The sequence below is a fragment of the Melanotaenia boesemani genome, chromosome 5 (assembly GCF_017639745.1).
Source record: "Melanotaenia boesemani isolate fMelBoe1 chromosome 5, fMelBoe1.pri, whole genome shotgun sequence".
NCBI lineage: Eukaryota > Metazoa > Chordata > Actinopteri > Atheriniformes > Melanotaeniidae > Melanotaenia > Melanotaenia boesemani.
The window spans coordinates 14,894,669-14,912,657 of record NC_055686.1 but is presented as its reverse complement, the minus strand read 5'-3'; the positions used below and the strand labels follow the sequence as shown (position 1 = coordinate 14,912,657).

Below are 17,989 nucleotides of genomic sequence, written 5' to 3'. Positions count from 1 at the left end.
AACTCAAAAGCCAATTCTAGGTGATCACACCTGAGTATTCAGCTTTAGATATTGTTCTTAACATTTTCAGACTTGCTAACAATATCTTTTCTAATTCCTCATGTTGAATGAAATGAAGAGGAACTACCCCCCACCTGCGTACAGCTAGGTTGTCCTTCTGGCCAGGATTGCATCACTTTTAATGGAATACAGCAATGTGTCGACCCCTGTCAGAACTACACCTCACTGAATGATGACTGGCGCTCAGTAAATAACACATACGTTTCAAATTACTACTGGGACAGTTATTATATTAACTGGCAAGGCTGGTATCGGCTGTTTCTCAATCAAAACAGTGCTCAAATCCCAGAGAGATGTATAGAAGCAAACCGATGTGGAACTTATTATCCGATGTGGATAACAGGACCTCATCCCACACAGTCAGATTATGTAGTAAATCGGACTGTGTGTGCTACTGTGGGTAGTACCTGCTGTTATTTTACCCCACAGACCATCCAGGTCAAACTCTGCTCTGATTACTATGTCTACAAACTTCAGAGACCATCCTACTACGGCACGGCATATTGTGCAGGTATTGTTCAGTTTTCTATAGCTTGAATGCTTTCTAAATAATTCTTCTTTCTTCTCATGAATAGAAAGAGAACAATACATTTTTTTAGCATTAAAATACCTTTTATTTGCTTTTTACTGTTTTTAGAGCTAATGTTCCGACCAGCAGCACAAAATGAGACCAGTATCACTCTGCAGTGGAATAAAGTCAACAACAATGTTAGCTTTGTTCTCCAGTTTAATGGTACAGAGACAAACATCACTGCACCAGACGGAAATGGAACAGTAACTCACACAGTCTCATCTCTCACTGCTGGGACTAAATACACATTCACTCTCTTCTATGTGTTTGACAACGTCAGATACAGTAGAGTAAAACTTACAGCTGTTACTGGTAAGATGTCTCACTTGATCCATATAACATTCCTGGTGACTTTCCAAGTGTTTGTGTGATAATTTAACTGAAATCAGAGAGACTGTTAATTCCAAATGTACATCAGCTGTGGTTTCCAAGCAGCAGACAAAAGTGTTGGATGTTTTTAAGTGTAACTTTCCCTTCAGATTGTGTCTTTAACAACTGGAAAGGAAAATATAAGTAGGGGAGACCGGGGACAGTTGTAACAATTTTGACATTTCTGTCTTTATCTTCGAAATCTTTTAACCCAGTGTGTTCAAAAGGCTATGCAAACTAGCTTTAAGTGACTGCTGATAAATGACTTTGAAATTGCCTGTGCAGCCCAAACAGAAAATGGACAGCTTGATCTCAAACATAAGGAATGAAATGTTACAACTGACCCAATAGTCAGGGTCTTGCCTTGGGGTGAAATGTAACATTATGAAATAAGGAGCATGGTAATGACTTAAGATACTGAAAGCTTTTTATTTAAAACTTTTAAACAAAAATGTTGTGGTCCCACAGCATAGAAGTTAAAGATGAACGGCGTAAATTTTAAACCAGTTTCTGAAAGTTGTCGTTGCCCAGAAGTCGTCCCGAGGCGGAGAAATAACTAAACTACTTTTTCATCCTGGACATCAAATGTTTTGCTTCACACGCTAGCAAACTGATATAAACACACCGGACGTTTTTGAATGTGTGCCGGGGATGATTCAGCAAAGAAACACAAGAAGACATTATTGGAGGAAGAGAGGAAGAGAAAGAGAGAAAGGGACAAAACAGGCACAACATATGTGTGTTTTCTGATTCCATGTCTTAATACAGTAAAAACAAACAGAATACAACATGCAACAGGCTTTTGTTGCTGAAGAGAGCTCACAGTACAGATAGGATATAAGATGGATGCTGGATTAGCCGTTAATGGGGAGGCGCCTCACTAGGAACATTGCAAAGGTTCTGTCTTTAAAGTATCTAAACTACACTAAAATCTTAATAACTAACATCGGTTTGGTCCACGTGAGTAGATTGTAGTGTGAAGCGTGTTACAACTGTCCCTAAGTACATTGTCCATGACCTAGCTCTTCATTTAGCTAACAACTACAACATTAACACAAATAACGTGCTTGAAACACAGCTAAATAGAGACAGTCTCCCCTACTATTAACACAGTAACTGTATGACACCAATAGTAAAATATTTTTTGCACAAATCAGTGTGATTTTTTGTTTTTATACTGCAAAATGTAGAAACACAGATTACATTTCAGAATCAGAATCAGAAATACTTTATTAACCCCTTTGGAAATCCTCAGGGAAATTTGTGTTTCCAGTACAACCCGTCCAAGACTAGACAGTAACAACATATGACACAAACAGGATCAGGCATACTGAGGCAGCAGCCGTTTCTACAGCGCTCCTTTGTCTTAGATATAGGAGAAAGATAACATTAGGGGAATAAAGACTCAGTCTTCCTTTTTAGAGCAAATCATCCTCTTTTTTTTTTTTTTTTTTGTATAACTGTGGTCAGTTTATATTATTCTTGTTATATGGAGGTCTCTAGTTTATTGAGTGTAGATCTCAGCAGTGTTGTATCGTGTGAGAAGACATTCTTATATGTCCATAAAAAAAGGACAAAAAAGTTTTAGATGCTTCAGCAGTTTTTGTTTTTATCTTAACATATTTTGACTGTTTCCACTCAGGGCTTCTGTTTTGAATATGTTCGTTTTGGCTTTTTAATTAAACTTTTGATGGGTATTTGTGTCATTTAACCCTGCTCTCTTTTCTGCCTCAGCTCCTCTAAATGCTGCAAACTTCACATCATCAGGAAAAAAATCCGAACAGTATCACTCTGCAGTGGAATAAAGTGAACAACAACATCAGCTTTGTTCTCAGTGTTAATGGCACAGAAACATATATAAATCCACCAGTTGGACCAGTAACTTACACAGTCTCATTTCTCACTGCTGGGACTACATACACATTCACTCTCTTCTCTGTGTTTGAGAACATCAGAAGCAGTGGACTACAGCTTACTGGTAAGATGATTCTCTTGACTTAAAATTGTACTAATATATCTCAGGGTGAAAAAAAATAGGTCATGAAATTATGTCAATATGTTTGGCAGTAAGAGGAAGTACAGATGTGTCTTGAAGATAAAGAAAAAATAGGAGAGGGCTCTTCCACCAGAAATATACCGGTGGCGTGTGCGTCAAGTTATGGCTGCGCTGTTAAGACCTTCTCTTTAACCAGGGGTGACGGAGTTGATAACAAAACAAGCCAGACCAACAAGATGATATACAACAATAATTTATTAAACAAACCTCGGGTTCAAACAAAGAAATAAACACAATAACTAACAAAAGGTGTCCTATTACAGGTAATGAATCATGTCTGGAGAATTCAAAAGAATATTTAACAAAAGGTGTCCTTAATTAGGAAACAATTACAAGTACAATTAACTCTATGAAGGGAAATAATCCACTTCTTCTAAACAACAACTTCTATCTGTATAAATACAAACACAAAATAAATACAAATTAACCTTATCAATTTCCACAAAACGCCTCATAATGAGAACGTAACTTAAATTATCTATAAAACCAAGTATACAAACATGACTCCTAATTAGTGAACCAAAATCTCATAAACCAAACTCAGAACCAGTACTCAAAGGTGAGAGTGTCTCTTGTCTTCAATCAAACACAATCGTGTACACTAACAAACAGGGAATTTAAAAGGCTTACAAACCACCAGGGTCAACTACAACTATATAGCACACTACATAGTGCATTCATTCTCTTGGCGATTCGGACATGAAGCTCCCTATTTTTTCCTCGCTGCAGACCATGTGACTATGAGCCGTCACCATGGCGACCACAACACTCTACAAGATGTCATTCCAAATCCAATCCAAAGTTGTGTGTGAATATTTTTATTTTGCTTATAGGTCATTTTGCGCTGCTCAATTTTTTTCGCCTCCTTGCGCCATGTTAAGCTTCTGCCCGCAATGCATTGTGGTCTATATTGACCCGTCTAGTGACCATCGATGCTCACTACTTTTCAAGATGCATTGTGGGTAATTTTGAGTGGACTATTTTTTTCTCTGTGGACATTTGGACACTCCTATAAATTGGCGTGAGCCCTATATAGGGCACTATGTAGAGAATAGGGTGCACATGCCAAATACAATCAACTTTATAATTTTAGGATTTATGAAAACCAAACTTGAAAATGTTCCTGCCTCCATGCAAACTCTGACCTAGGTGTACGCACAGAATATGGAAAAACAGGAAACTGCAACACCAACGGTACAGAATAAAATCAAGGAAATGAAATGTGAGACATTTTGCATAATCCGCTATTACCTTTCACACCACATGTTCGATATTAAAGCTGTTTGCAGAAATAAATAAAGACGCACATTTGATAGTAATTAAGACCACACATTCGGGGGTGGGGGGACAGATACAGGATGTTCAGGAAAAATGGAAATGATATTAATAAGAACCTCAACCACTAAAATATGTTCTGTCATTGTGAAACAAATTTTACATGTTATAAAATACATTTAGCTAAATAAGGTGGACAGTCTGCTGCCAACATGTCAGAAAGTCATTCCAGCAGAGCAGGACGCAGACTGGAGGCTGGAGGTCTAGAAATGATGCAAAGCTAATGAAACACACAAGAGGTGGATTTCTTTTATTTATTTATTCTTACACAAAGTTTTTTTTTATTGTTGTCCCAATTTCTGTCAAGACGTCTTTATTTCCCACAACTCCTTGTCTGGTTAATAGCAGTGATTGTGTCTCTCTGCACCGCCCACCCAGATGGGGCACCCAGCAACTAGAAAGGAAAATTATTTTAACACTAAATACACTGCTAGTGCTACCAATCTCAGATTTATCTGTACAGATTTATTTTATAAATTAAAATATGTTACTAAATTACCGGCATCATTACTGTCATTTAGCCGACGTTTTTCTCCAAAGCGATTCACCACTCTAGGAATCGAACTTCAGTCTCCCAGAAGGGAGACGGATGCTCTACCAAATGAGATATCCAGCCGCATGCTCCGATACCTCTGGTGTGTTTTGCTTTCTGTCAATGTGATGACAGCATCTGCCACTATTCTGCCTTTTTGACACAAGTAATACCCATGCCGTGCCCACCAATTAAACATTTTTACCTTTGTCAACATGTTCCATCAGGATCTCTGTCACACACCTCGAAAAATTCCACTTCTTCCCTCTTCTTCCCTCCCGAGTCATCATGGGAATGAGGTGATGAATATGTATCATAGGCGTCCACCTGACCATTTATAGCCATAATGTGGGCGTGGAAAGGGGTTCCCAAATCACGTTACAGTTGATTCTGATGTCTAAACGGAAACAGGCGTAGGATGTGCGTGCGCAGCCTTTGATAAATCTTAAAGTTGAAGTGCACAGCATTTCCTTTTTGCACAGCTGACGCCACCTGTAGTTTGCTTTGCTACATACAGTTTGATAAAAGACCCCTGGTCAGGATGAGGGCTGAAAAAAAGTTGCTTTTTCTTGAATTATGTTTGTTGTTTTTTTAATTAACAAAGGGAGGGGATCATTGATTAATTAGCTGGTGTTATCCCGTCTAGGAGTGGTCAAGACACAACATGAACAAAGACCATCTTCTCCAGGCCACAAACCTTGTTCAGGTGTAAAAATATAAAAATTATTTTTACCAGAGACAAATGATCACAAGGTCTAAAAGGAGTTTGGTTTATTTCAAGATGGGCAAAAGCAACAATAACATAATAAATTAAACTATTTTGGCATGTAAGAGATAACCCATTAAAAATAATGTTTAATACAGTAACTGACCTTCATGGACTAATGAAAACAAGAGAAAAAGAGAATGGAAACAAACACTAGGTTACCCTTAGAAACTACTAGTTACCAGTTAATCAGGTAACATTAAACACTGTATATGTTATAAACTGTGTGGTAGTTAGTAGAGGGAGATAAGTGAGTCCTCCGGCCTCCTCTCAGGTCTCTAAGACTGACCTGTAACTCAAAGGCCAATCCTAGGTGATCACACCTGACTATTCAGCTTTAGATATTGTTCTTAACATTTTCAGACTTGCTAACAATATCTTTTCTAATTCCTCATGTTGAATGAAATGAAGAGGAACTACCCCCCAGCTGTGTACAGCTAGGTTGTCCTTCTGGTCTGGATTGCATCACTTTTAATGGAATAGACCAATGTGTCGACCCCTGTCAGAACTACACCTCACTGAATGATGACTGGCGCTCAGTAAATAACACATACGTTTCATATTACTACTGGGACTATTATTATATTAACTGGCAAGGCTGGTATCGGCTGTTTCTCAATCAAAACAGTGCTCAAATCCCAGAGAGATGTATAGAAGCAAACCGATGTGGAGCTTATTATCCGATGTGGATAACAGGACCTCATCCCACACAGTCAGATGGTATAGTAAATCGGACTGTGTGTGCTACTGTGGGTAGTACCTGCTGTTATTTTACCCCACAGACCATCCAGGTCAAACTCTGCTCTGATTACTATGTCTACAAACTTAAGAGACCATCCTCCTACTACACGGCATATTGTGCAGGTATTGTTCAGTTTTCTATAGCTTGAATGGTTTCTAAATAATTAAATTTTCTTCTCATGAATATAAAAAGAACAGTACATTTTTTTTAGCATTAAAATAACTTTTATTTGCTTTTTACTGTTTTTAGAGCAAATTTTCCGACCAGCAGCACAAAATGAGACCAGTATCACTCTGCAGTGGAATAAAGTCAACAACAACGTTAGCTTTGTTCTCCAGTTTAATGGTACAGAGACAAACATCACTGCACCAGACGGAAATGGAACAGTAACTCACACAGTCTCATCTCTCACTGCTGGGACTAAATACACATTCACTCTCTTCTATGTGTCTGACAACGTCAGATACAGTAGAGTACAACTCACTGCTGTTACTGGTAAGATGTCTCACTTGATTCATGTAACATTCCTGGTGACTTTCCAAGTGTTTGTGTGTTAATTAAACTGAAGTCAGGAAGAAGTCGTCCTGATGCTGAGAAATAACTAAACTACTTTTTCATCCTGGACATCGAATGTTTAGCTTCACATGCTAGCAAACTGATATAAACACACTGGACGTTTTTGAATGTGTGCCGAGGCTGATTCAGCAAAGAAACACAAGAAGACATTATTGGAGGAAGAGAGGAATAGAAAGAGAGAAAAGGACAAAACAGGCACAACATATGTGTGTTTTCTGTCTCCATGTCTTAATACAGTAAAAACAAACATAGAATACAACATGCAACAGGCTTTTGTTGCTGTAGAGGGCTCACAGTACAGATAGGATATAAGATGGATGCTGGATTAGCCGTTAATGGGGAGGCGCTTTACTAGGAACATTACAAAGGTTCTGCCTTTAAAGTATTTAAATTACACTAAAAACTTAATCACTAACATCGGTTTAGTCCACGTGAGTAGAAAGCAGCGTGAAGCGTGTTACAACTGTCCCTAAGTACATTGTCCATGACCTAGCTTGTCACACAGCTAACAAATAAAAGATTACCACAAAAAATGTGCTTGAAACACAGCTAAACAAACACAGTCTCCCCTACTATTAACACAGTAATTGTATGACACCAATAGTAAAATATTTTTTGCACAAATCAGTGTGATTTTTTGTTTTTATACTGCAAAATGTAGAAACACAGATTACATCAAAAGACTCAGTTTTCCTTTTCACAGCAAATCTTGCTCTTTTTTTGTGTATAACTGTGGTCAGTTTATATTATTCTTGTTACATGGAGGTCTCTAGTTTATTGAGTGTAGATCTCAGCAGTGTTATATCGTGTGAGAAGACATTCTTATATGTCCATAAAAAAGGACAAAAAAGTTTTCGGTGCTTCAGCAGTTTTTGTTTTTATCTTAACGTATTTTGACTGTTTCCACTCAGGGCTTCTGTTTTGAATATGTTTATTTTGGCTTTTTAATCAAACTTTTGATGGGTATTTGTGTCATTTAACCCTGCTCTCTTTTCTGCCTCAGCTCCTCTAAATGCTGCAAACTTCACATTATCAGGAAAATCTCAGACCAGTATCACTCTGCAGTGGAATAAAGTGAACAACAACATCAGCTTTGTTCTCAGTGTTAATGGCACAGAAATAAATATAAATCCACCAGTTGGACCAGTAACTTACACAGTCTCATTTCTCACTGCTGGAACTACATACACATTCACTCTCTTCTCTGTGTTTGAGAACATCAGGAGCAGTGGACTACAACTTACTGGTAAGATGATTCTCTTGACGTAAAGTTTAAGTAAAACATCTCAGGGTGGAAAAAAAAAACACTTCAAATTATGTCAATATGTTTGGCAGTTAGAGGAAGTTTAGATGTTTCTTGAAGAAAAAAGAATTTATAGGAGAGGACTCTTAGAGTCCAGATAGCAGAGATTATGGAGAAGAGGTGGCAGATCGCTAAAAATAGAGAACAGAATTCTTGGTCATCAAGGATGCAGAGGACCTGGTCAGGATGAGGACTGAAAACAAGTTGTTCTTGTAGGAAGAATGATAGATAAAAGGAATGAGATTTTTTATTAATATTATTAACAAAGGGGGAGGGATCATTGATTAATTAGCTAGTGTTATCCCCGTCTAGGAGTGGCCAAGACACAACATGAACAAAGACCATCTTCTCCAGGCCACAAACTCTGTTCAGGTGTAACAATAGAAAAATTATTTTTACCAGAGACAAATGATCACAAGGTCTAAAAGGAGTTTGGTTTATTTCAAGATGGGCAAAAGCAACAATAACATAATAAATTGAACTATTTTGGCATGTAAGAGATAACCCATTAAAATAATGTTTAATACAGTAACTGACCTTCATGGACTAATGAAAACAAGAGAAAAAGAGAATGGAAACAAACACTAGGTTACCCTTAGAAACTACTAGTTAACAGTTAATCAGGTTACAGTAAACACTGTATATGTTATAAACTGTGTGGTAGTTAGTAGAGGGAGATAAGTGAGTCCTCCGGTCTCCTCTCAGGTCTCTAAGACTGACCTGTAACTCAAAAGCCAATCCTAGGTGATCACACCTGTCTATTCAGCTTTAGATATTGTTCTTAACATTTTCAGTCTTGCTAACAATATCTTTTCTAATTCCTCATGTTGAATGAAATGAAGAGGAACTACCCCCCACCTGCGTACAGCTAGGTTGTCCTTCTGGCCAGGATTGCATCACTTTTAATGGAATACAGCAATGTGTCGACCCCTGTCAGAACTACACCTCACTGAATGATGACTGGCGCTCAGTAAATAACACATACGTTTCAAATTACTACTGGGACAGTTATTATATTAACTGGCAAGGCTGGTATCGGCTGTTTCTCAATCAAAACAGTGCTCAAATCCCAGAGAGATGTATAGAAGCAAACCGATGTGGAACTTATTATCCGATGTGGATAACAGCACCTCATCCCACACAGTCAGATTATGTAGTAAATCGGACTGTGTGTGCTACTGTGGGTAGTACCTGCTGTTATTTTACCCCACAGACCATCCAGGTCAAACTCTGCTCTGATTACTATGTCTACAAACTTCAGAGACCATCCTACTACGGCACGGCATATTGTGCAGGTATTGTTCAGTTTTCTATAGCTTGAATGCTTTCTAAATAATTCTTCTTTCTTCTCATGAATAGAAAGAGAACAATACATTTTTTTAGCATTAAAATACCTTTTTTTTTTTGCTTTTTACTGTTTTTAGAGCAAATGTTCCGACCAGCAGCACAAAATGAGACCAGTATCACTCTGCAGTGGAATAAAGTCAACAACAACGTTAGCTTTGTTCTCCAGTTTAATGGTACAGAGACAAACATCACTGCACCAGACGGAAATGGAACAGTAACTCACACAGTCTCATCTCTCACTGCTGGGACTAAATACACATTCACTCTCTTCTATGTGTCTGACAACGTCAGATACAATAGAGTACAACTCACTGCTGTTACTGGTAAGATGTCTGACTTGATTCATGTAACATTCCTGGTGACTTTCCAAGTGTTTGTGTGTTAATTAAACTGAAGTCAGGAAGAAGTCGTCCTGATGCTGAGAAATAACTAAACTACTTTTTCATCCTGGACATCGAATGTTTAGCTTCACATGCTAGCAAACTGATATGAACACACCGGACGTTTTTGAATGTGTGCCGAGGCTGATTCAGCAAAGAAACACAAGAAGACAAAACAGGCACAACATATGGGTGTTTTCTGATTCCATGTCTTAATACAGTAAAAACAAACGTAGAATACAATATGCAACAGGCTTTTGCTGCTGAAGAGAGCTCACAGTACAGATAGGATATAAGATGGATGCTGGATTAGCCGTTAATGGGGAGGCGCTTCACTAGGAACATTGCAAAGGTTCTGCCTTTAAAGTATTTAAATTACACTAAAAACTTAATCACTAACATCGGTTTAGTCCACGTGAGTAGAAAGCAGCGTGAAGCGTGTTACAACTGTCCCTAAGTACATTGTCCATGACCTAGCTTGTCATACAGCTAACAAATAAAAAATTACCACAAAAAATGTGCTTGAAACACAGCTAAACAAACACAGTCTCCCCTACTATTAACACAGTAATTGTATGACACCAATAGTAAAATATTTTTTGAACAAATCAGTGTGATTTTTTGTTTTTATACTGCAAAATGTAGAAACACAGATTACATCAAAAGACTCAGTTTTCCTTTTTACAGCAAATCTTTCTCTTTTTTTTTGTGTATAACTGTGGTCAGTTTATATTATTCTTGTTATATGGAGGTCTCTAGTTTATTGAGTGTAGATCTCAGCAGTGTTATATCGTGTGAGAAGACATTCTTATATGTCCATAAAAAAAGGACAAAAAAGTTTTCGGTGCTTCAGCAGTTTTTGTTTTTATCTTAACGTATTTTGACTGTTTCCACTCAGGGCTTCTGTTTTGAATATGTTTATTTTGGCTTTTTAATCAAACTTTTGATGGGTATTTGTGTCATTTAACCCTGCTCTCTTTTCTGCCTCAGCTCCTCTAAATGCTGCAAACTTCACATTATCAGGAAAATCTCAGACCAGTATCACTCTGCAGTGGAATAAAGTGAACAACAACATCAGCTTTGTTCTCAGTGTTAATGGCACAGAAATAAATATAAGTCCACCAGTTGGACCAGTAACTTACACAGTCTCATTTCTCACTGCTGGAACTACATACACATTCACTCTCTTCTCTGTGTTTGAGAACATCAGGAGCAGTGGACTACAACTTACTGGTAAGATGATTCTCTTGACGTAAAGTTTAAGTAAAACATCTCAGGGTGAAAAAAAAAAACACTTCAAATTATGTCAATATGTTTGGCAGTTAGAGGAAGTTTAGATGTTTCTTGAAGAAAAAAGAATTTATAGGAGAGGACTCTTAGAGACCAGATAGCAGAGATTATGGAGAAGAGGTGGCAGATCGCTAAAAATAGAGAAGAGAATTCTTGGTCATCAAGGATACAGAGAACCTGGTCAGGATGAGGACTGAAAACAAGTTGTTCTTGTAGGAAGAATATTATCCCCGTCTAGGAGTGGACAAGACACAACATGAACAAAGACCATCTTCTCCAGGCCACAAACCTTGTTCAGGTGTAACAATATAGAAATTATTTTTACCAGAGACAAATGATCACAAGGTCTAAAAGGAGTTTGGTTTATGTCAAGATGGGCAAAAGCAACAATAACAAAATAAATTGAACTATTTTGGCATGTAAGAGATAACCCATTAAAATGATGTTAAATACAGTAACTGACCTTCATGAACTAATGAAAACAAGAGAAAAAGAGAATGGAAACAAACACTAGGTTACCCTTAAAAACTACTAGTTACCAGTTAATCAGGTTACAGTAAACACTGTATATGTTATAAACTGTGTGGTAGTTAGTAGAGGGAGATAAGTGAGTCCTCCAACCTCCTCTCAGGTCTCTAAGACTGACCTGTAACTCAAAAGCCAATTCTAGGTGATCACACCTGAGTATTCAGCTTTAGATATTGTTCTTAACATTTTCAGACTTGCTAACAATATCTTTTCTAATTCCTCATGTTGAATGAAATGAAGAGGAACTACCCCCCACCTGCGTACAGCTAGGTTGTCCTTCTGGCCAGGATTGCATCACTTTTAATGGAATACAGCAATGTGTCGACCCCTGTCAGAACTACACCTCACTGAATGATGACTGGCGCTCAGTAAATAACACATACGTTTCAAATTACTACTGGGACAGTTATTATATTAACTGGCAAGGCTGGTATCGGCTGTTTCTCAATCAAAACAGTGCTCAAATCCCAGAGAGATGTATAGAAGCAAACCGATGTGGAACTTATTATCCGATGTGGATAACAGGACCTCATCCCACACAGTCAGATTATGTAGTAAGTCGGACTGTGTGTGCTACTGTGGGTAGTACCTGCTGTTATTTTACCCCACAGACCATCCAGGTCAAACTCTGCTCTGATTACTATGTCTACAAACTTCAGAGACCATCCTACTACGGCACGGCATATTGTGCAGGTATTGTTCAGTTTTCTATAGCTTGAATGCTTTCTAAATAATTCTTCTTTCTTCTCATGAATAGAAAGAGAACAATACATTTTTTTAGCATTAAAATACCTTTTATTTGCTTTTTACTGTTTTTAGAGCTAATGTTCCGACCAGCAGCACAAAATGAGACCAGTATCACTCTGCAGTGGAATAAAGTCAACAACAATGTTAGCTTTGTTCTCCAGTTTAATGGTACAGAGACAAACATCACTGCACCAGACGGAAATGGAACAGTAACTCACACAGTCTCATCTCTCACTGCTGGGACTAAATACACATTCACTCTCTTCTATGTGTCTGACAACGTCAGATACAGTAGAGTAAAACTTACAGCTGTTACTGGTAAGATGTCTCACTTGATCCATATAACATTCCTGGTGACTTTCCAAGTGTTTGTGTGATAATTTAACTGAAATCAGAGAGACTGTTAATTCCAAATGTACATCAGCTGTGGTTTCCAAGCAGCAGACAAAAGTGTTGGATGTTTTTAAGTGTAACTTTCCCTTCAGATTGTGTCTTTAACAACTGGAAAGGAAAATATAAGTAGGGGAGACCGGGGACAGTTGTAACAATTTTGACATTTCTGTCTTTATCTTCGAAATCTTTTAACCCAGTGTGTTCAAAAGGCTATGCAAACTAGCTTTAAGTGACTGCTGATAAATGACTTTGAAATTGCCTGTGCAGCCCAAACAGAAAATGGACAGCTTGATCTCAAACATAAGGAATGAAATGTTACAACTGACCCAATAGTCAGGGTCTTGCCTTGGGGTGAAATGTAACATTATGAAATAAGGAGCATGGTAATGACTTAAGATACTGAAAGCTTTTTATTTAAAACTTTTAAACAAAAATGTTGTGGTCCCACAGCATAGAAGTTAAAGATGAACGGCGTAAATTTTAAACCAGTTTCTGAAAGTTGTCGTTGCCCAGAAGTCGTCCCGAGGCGGAGAAATAACTAAACTACTTTTTCATCCTGGACATCAAATGTTTTGCTTCACACGCTAGCAAACTGATATAAACACACCGGACATTTTTGAATGTGTGCCGGGGATGATTCAGCAAAGAAACACAAGAAGACATTATTGGAGGAAGAGAGGAAGAGAAAGAGAGAAAGGGACAAAACAGGCACAACATATGTGTGTTTTCTGATTCCATGTCTTAATACAGTAAAAACAAACATAGAATACAATATGCAACAGGCTTTTGTTGCTGAAGAGAGCTCACAGTACAGATAGGATATAAGATGGATGCTGGATTAGCAGTTAATGGGGAGGAGCTTTACTAGGAACATTACAAAAGTTCTGTCTTTAAAGTATCTAAACTACACTAAAATCTTAATAACTAACATCGGTTTGGTCCACGTGAGTAGATTGTAGTGTGAAGCGTGTTACAACTGTCCCTAAGTACATTGTCCATGACCTAGCTCTTCATTTAGCTAACAACTACAACATTAACACAAATAACGTGCTTGAAACACAGCTAAATAGAGACAGTCTCCCCTACTATTAACACAGTAACTGTATGACACCAATAGTAAAATATTTTTTGCACAAATCAGTGTGATTTTTTGTTTTTATACTGCAAAATGTAGAAACACAGATTACATTTCAGAATCAGAATCAGAAATACTTTATTAACCCCTTTGGAAATCCTCAGGGAAATTTGTGTTTCCAGTACAACCCGTCCAAGACTAGACAGTAACAACATATGACACAAACAGGATCAGGCATACTGAGGCAGCAGCCGTTTCTACAGCGCTCCTTTGTCTTAGATATAGGAGAAAGATAACATTAGGGGAATAAAGACTCAGTCTTCCTTTTTAGAGCAAATCATCCTCTTTTTTTTTTTTTTTTTTGTATAACTGTGGTCAGTTTATATTATTCTTGTTATATGGAGGTCTCTAGTTTATTGAGTGTAGATCTCAGCAGTGTTACATTGTGTGAGAAGACATTCTTATATGTCCATAAAAAAAGGACAAAAAAGTTTTAGATGCTTCAGCAGTTTTTGTTTTTATCTTAACATATTTTGACTGTTTCCACTCAGGGCTTCTGTTTTGAATATGTTCGTTTTGGCTTTTTAATTAAACTTTTGATGGGTATTTGTGTCATTTAACCCTGCTCTCTTTTCTGCCTCAGCTCCTCTAAATGCTGCAAACTTCACATCATCAGGAAAAAATCCGAACAGTATCACTCTGCAGTGGAATAAAGTGAACAACAACATCAGCTTTGTTCTCAGTGTTAATGGCACAGAAACAAATATAAATCCACCAGTTGGACCAGTAACTTACACAGTCTCATTTCTCACTGCTGGGACTACATACACATTCACTCTCTTCTCTGTGTTTGAGAACATCAGAAGCAGTGGACTACAGCTTACTGGTAAGATGATTCTCTTGACTTAAAATTGTACTAATATATCTCAGGGTGAAAAAAAATAGGTCATGAAATTATGTCAATATGTTTGGCAGTAAGAGGAAGTACAGATGTGTCTTGAAGATAAAGAAAAAATAGGAGAGGGCTCTTCCACCAGAAATATACCGGTGGCGTGTGCGTCAAGTTATGGCTGCGCTGTTAAGACCTTCTCTTTAACCAGGGGTGACGGAGTCGATAACAAAACAAGCCAGACCAACAAGATGATATACAACAATAATTTATTAAACAAACCTCGGGTTCAAACAAAGAAATAAACACAATAACTAACAAAAGGTGTCCTATTACAGGTAATGAATCATGTCTGGAGAATTCAAAAGAATATTTAACAAAAGGTGTCCTTAATTAGGAAACAATTACAAGTACAATTAACTCTATGAAGGGAAATAATCCACTTCTTCTAAACAACAACTTCTATCTGTATAAATACAAACACAAAATAAATACAAATTAACCTTATCAATTTCCACAAAACGCCTCATAATGAGAACGTAACTTAAATTATCTATAAAACCAAGTATACAAACATGACTCCTAATTAGTGAACCAAAATCTCATAAACCAAACTCAGAACCAGTACTCAAAGGTGAGAGTGTCTCTTGTCTTCAATCAAACACAATCGTGTACACTAACAAACAGGGAATTTAAAAGGCTTACAAACCACCAGGGTCAACTACAACTATATAGCACACTACATAGTGCATTCATTCTCTTGGCGATTCGGACATGAAGCTCCCTATTTTTTCCTCGCTGCAGACCATGTGACTATGAGCCGTCACCATGGCGACCACAACACTCTACAAGATGTCATTCCAAATCCAATCCAAAGTTGTGTGTGAATATTTTTATTTTGCTTATAGGTCATTTTGCGCTGCTCAATTTTTTTCGCCTCCTTGCGCCATGTTAAGCTTCTGCCCGCAATGCATTGTGGTCTATATTGACCCGTCTAGTGACCATCGATGCTCACTACTTTTCAAGATGCATTGTGGGTAATTTTGAGTGGACTATTTTTTTCTCTGTGGACATTTGGACACTCCTATAAATTGGCGTGAGCCCCATATAGGGCACTATGTAGAGAATAGGGTGCACATGCCAAATACAATCAACTTTATAATTTTAGGATTTATGAAAACCAAACTTGAAAATGTTCCTGCCTCCATGCAAACTCTGACCTAGGTGTACGCACAGAATATGGAAAAACAGGAAACTGCAACACCAACGGTACAGAATAAAATCAAGGAAATGAAATGTGAGACATTTTGCATAATCCGCTATTACCTTTCACACCACATGTTCGATATTAAAGCTGTTTGCAGAAATAAATAAAGACGCACATTTGATAGTAATTAAGACCACACATTCGGGGGTGGGGGGACAGATACAGGATGTTCAGGAAAAATGGAAATGATATTAATAAGAACCTCAACCACTAAAATATGTTCTGTCATTGTGAAACAAATTTTACATGTTATAAAATACATTTAGCTAAATAAGGTGGACAGTCTGCTGCCAACATGTCAGAAAGTCATTCCAGCAGAGCAGGACGCAGACTGGAGGCTGGAGGTCTAGAAATGATGCAAAGCTAATGAAACACACAAGAGGTGGATTTCTTTTATTTATTTATTCTTACACAAAGTTTTTTTTTATTGTTGTCCCAATTTCTGTCAAGACGTCTTTATTTCCCACAACTCCTTGTCTGGTTAATAGCAGTGATTGTGTCTCTCTGCACCGCCCACCCAGATGGAGCACCCAGCAACTAGAAAGGAAAATTATTTTAACACTAAATACACTGCTAGTGCTACCAATCTCAGATTTATCTGTACAGATTTATTTTATAAATTAAAATATGTTACTAAATTACCGGCATCATTACTGTCATTTAGCCGACGTTTTTCTCCAAAGCGATTCACCACTCTAGGAATCGAACTTCAGTCTCCCAGAAGGGAGACGGATGCTCTACCAAATGAGATATCCAGCCGCATGCTCCGATACCTCTGGTGTGTTTTGCTTTCTGTCAATGTGATGACAGCATCTGCCACTATTCTGCCTTTTTGACACAAGTAATACCCATGCCGTGCCCACCAATTAAACATTTTTACCTTTGTCAACATGTTCCATCAGGATCTCTGTCACACACCTCGAAAAATTCCACTTCTTCCCTCTTCTTCCCTCCCGAGTCATCATGGGAATGAGGTGATGAATATGTATCATAGGCGTCCACCTGACCATTTATAGCCATAATGTGGGCGTGGAAAGGGGTTCCCAAATCACGTTACAGTTGATTCTGATGTCTAAACGGAAACAGGCGTAGGATGTGCGTGCGCAGCCTTTGATAAATCTTAAAGTTGAAGTGCACAGCATTTCCTTTTTGCACAGCTGACGCCACCTGTAGTTTGCTTTGCTACATACAGTTTGATAAAAGACCCCTGGTCAGGATGAGGGCTGAAAAAAAGTTGCTTTTTCTTGAATTATGTTTGTTGTTTTTTTAATTAACAAAGGGAGGGGATCATTGATTAATTAGCTACTGTTATCCCGTCTAGGAGTGGTCAAGACACAACATGAACAAAGACCATCTTCTCCAGGCCACAAACCTTGTTCAGGTGTAACAATATAAAAATTATTTTTACCAGAGACAAATGATCACAAGGTCTAAAAGGAGTTTGGTTTATTTCAAGATGGGCAAAAGCAACAATAACATAATAAATTAAACTATTTTGGCATGTAAGAGATAACCCATTAAAAATAATGTTTAATACAGTAACTGACCTTCATGGACTAATGAAAACAAGAGAAAAAGAGAATGGAAACAAACACTAGGTTACCCTTAGAAACTACTAGTTACCAGTTAATCAGGTAACATTAAACACTGTATATGTTATAAACTGTGTGGTAGTTAGTAGAGGGAGATAAGTGAGTCCTCCGGCCTCCTCTCAGGTCTCTAAGACTGACCTGTAACTCAAAGGCCAATCCTAGGTGATCACA

General features: G+C 37.8%; 1 protein-coding gene across 24 annotated transcripts in view; it reads left to right on the top strand.

Annotated features, from left to right (window-relative positions):
- Positions 1 to 17,989, top strand: part of LOC121639643 — a 68,375-nt gene that overhangs the window by 44,697 nt on the left and 5,689 nt on the right. For 15 of the 24 annotated variants that reach the window (XM_041985013.1, XM_041985024.1, XM_041985018.1 and 12 more), the window contains 9 exons: positions 119 to 571; positions 6,681 to 6,926; positions 8,011 to 8,253; positions 9,153 to 9,605; positions 9,735 to 9,980; positions 11,028 to 11,270; positions 12,096 to 12,548; positions 12,675 to 12,920; positions 14,714 to 14,956. In XM_041985013.1, the coding sequence (XP_041840947.1) occupies positions 119 to 571; positions 6,681 to 6,926; positions 8,011 to 8,253; positions 9,153 to 9,605; positions 9,735 to 9,980; positions 11,028 to 11,270; positions 12,096 to 12,548; positions 12,675 to 12,920; positions 14,714 to 14,956 (2,826 nt within the window). Of the gene's footprint in view, positions 1 to 118; positions 572 to 697; positions 944 to 6,100; positions 6,554 to 6,680; positions 6,927 to 8,010; positions 8,254 to 9,152; positions 9,606 to 9,734; positions 9,981 to 11,027; positions 11,271 to 12,095; positions 12,549 to 12,674; positions 12,921 to 14,713; positions 14,957 to 17,989 lie in introns of all 24 variants that reach the window. The other 9 variants (XM_041985023.1, XM_041985001.1, XM_041985012.1 and 6 more) reach the window with 8 other exon arrangements.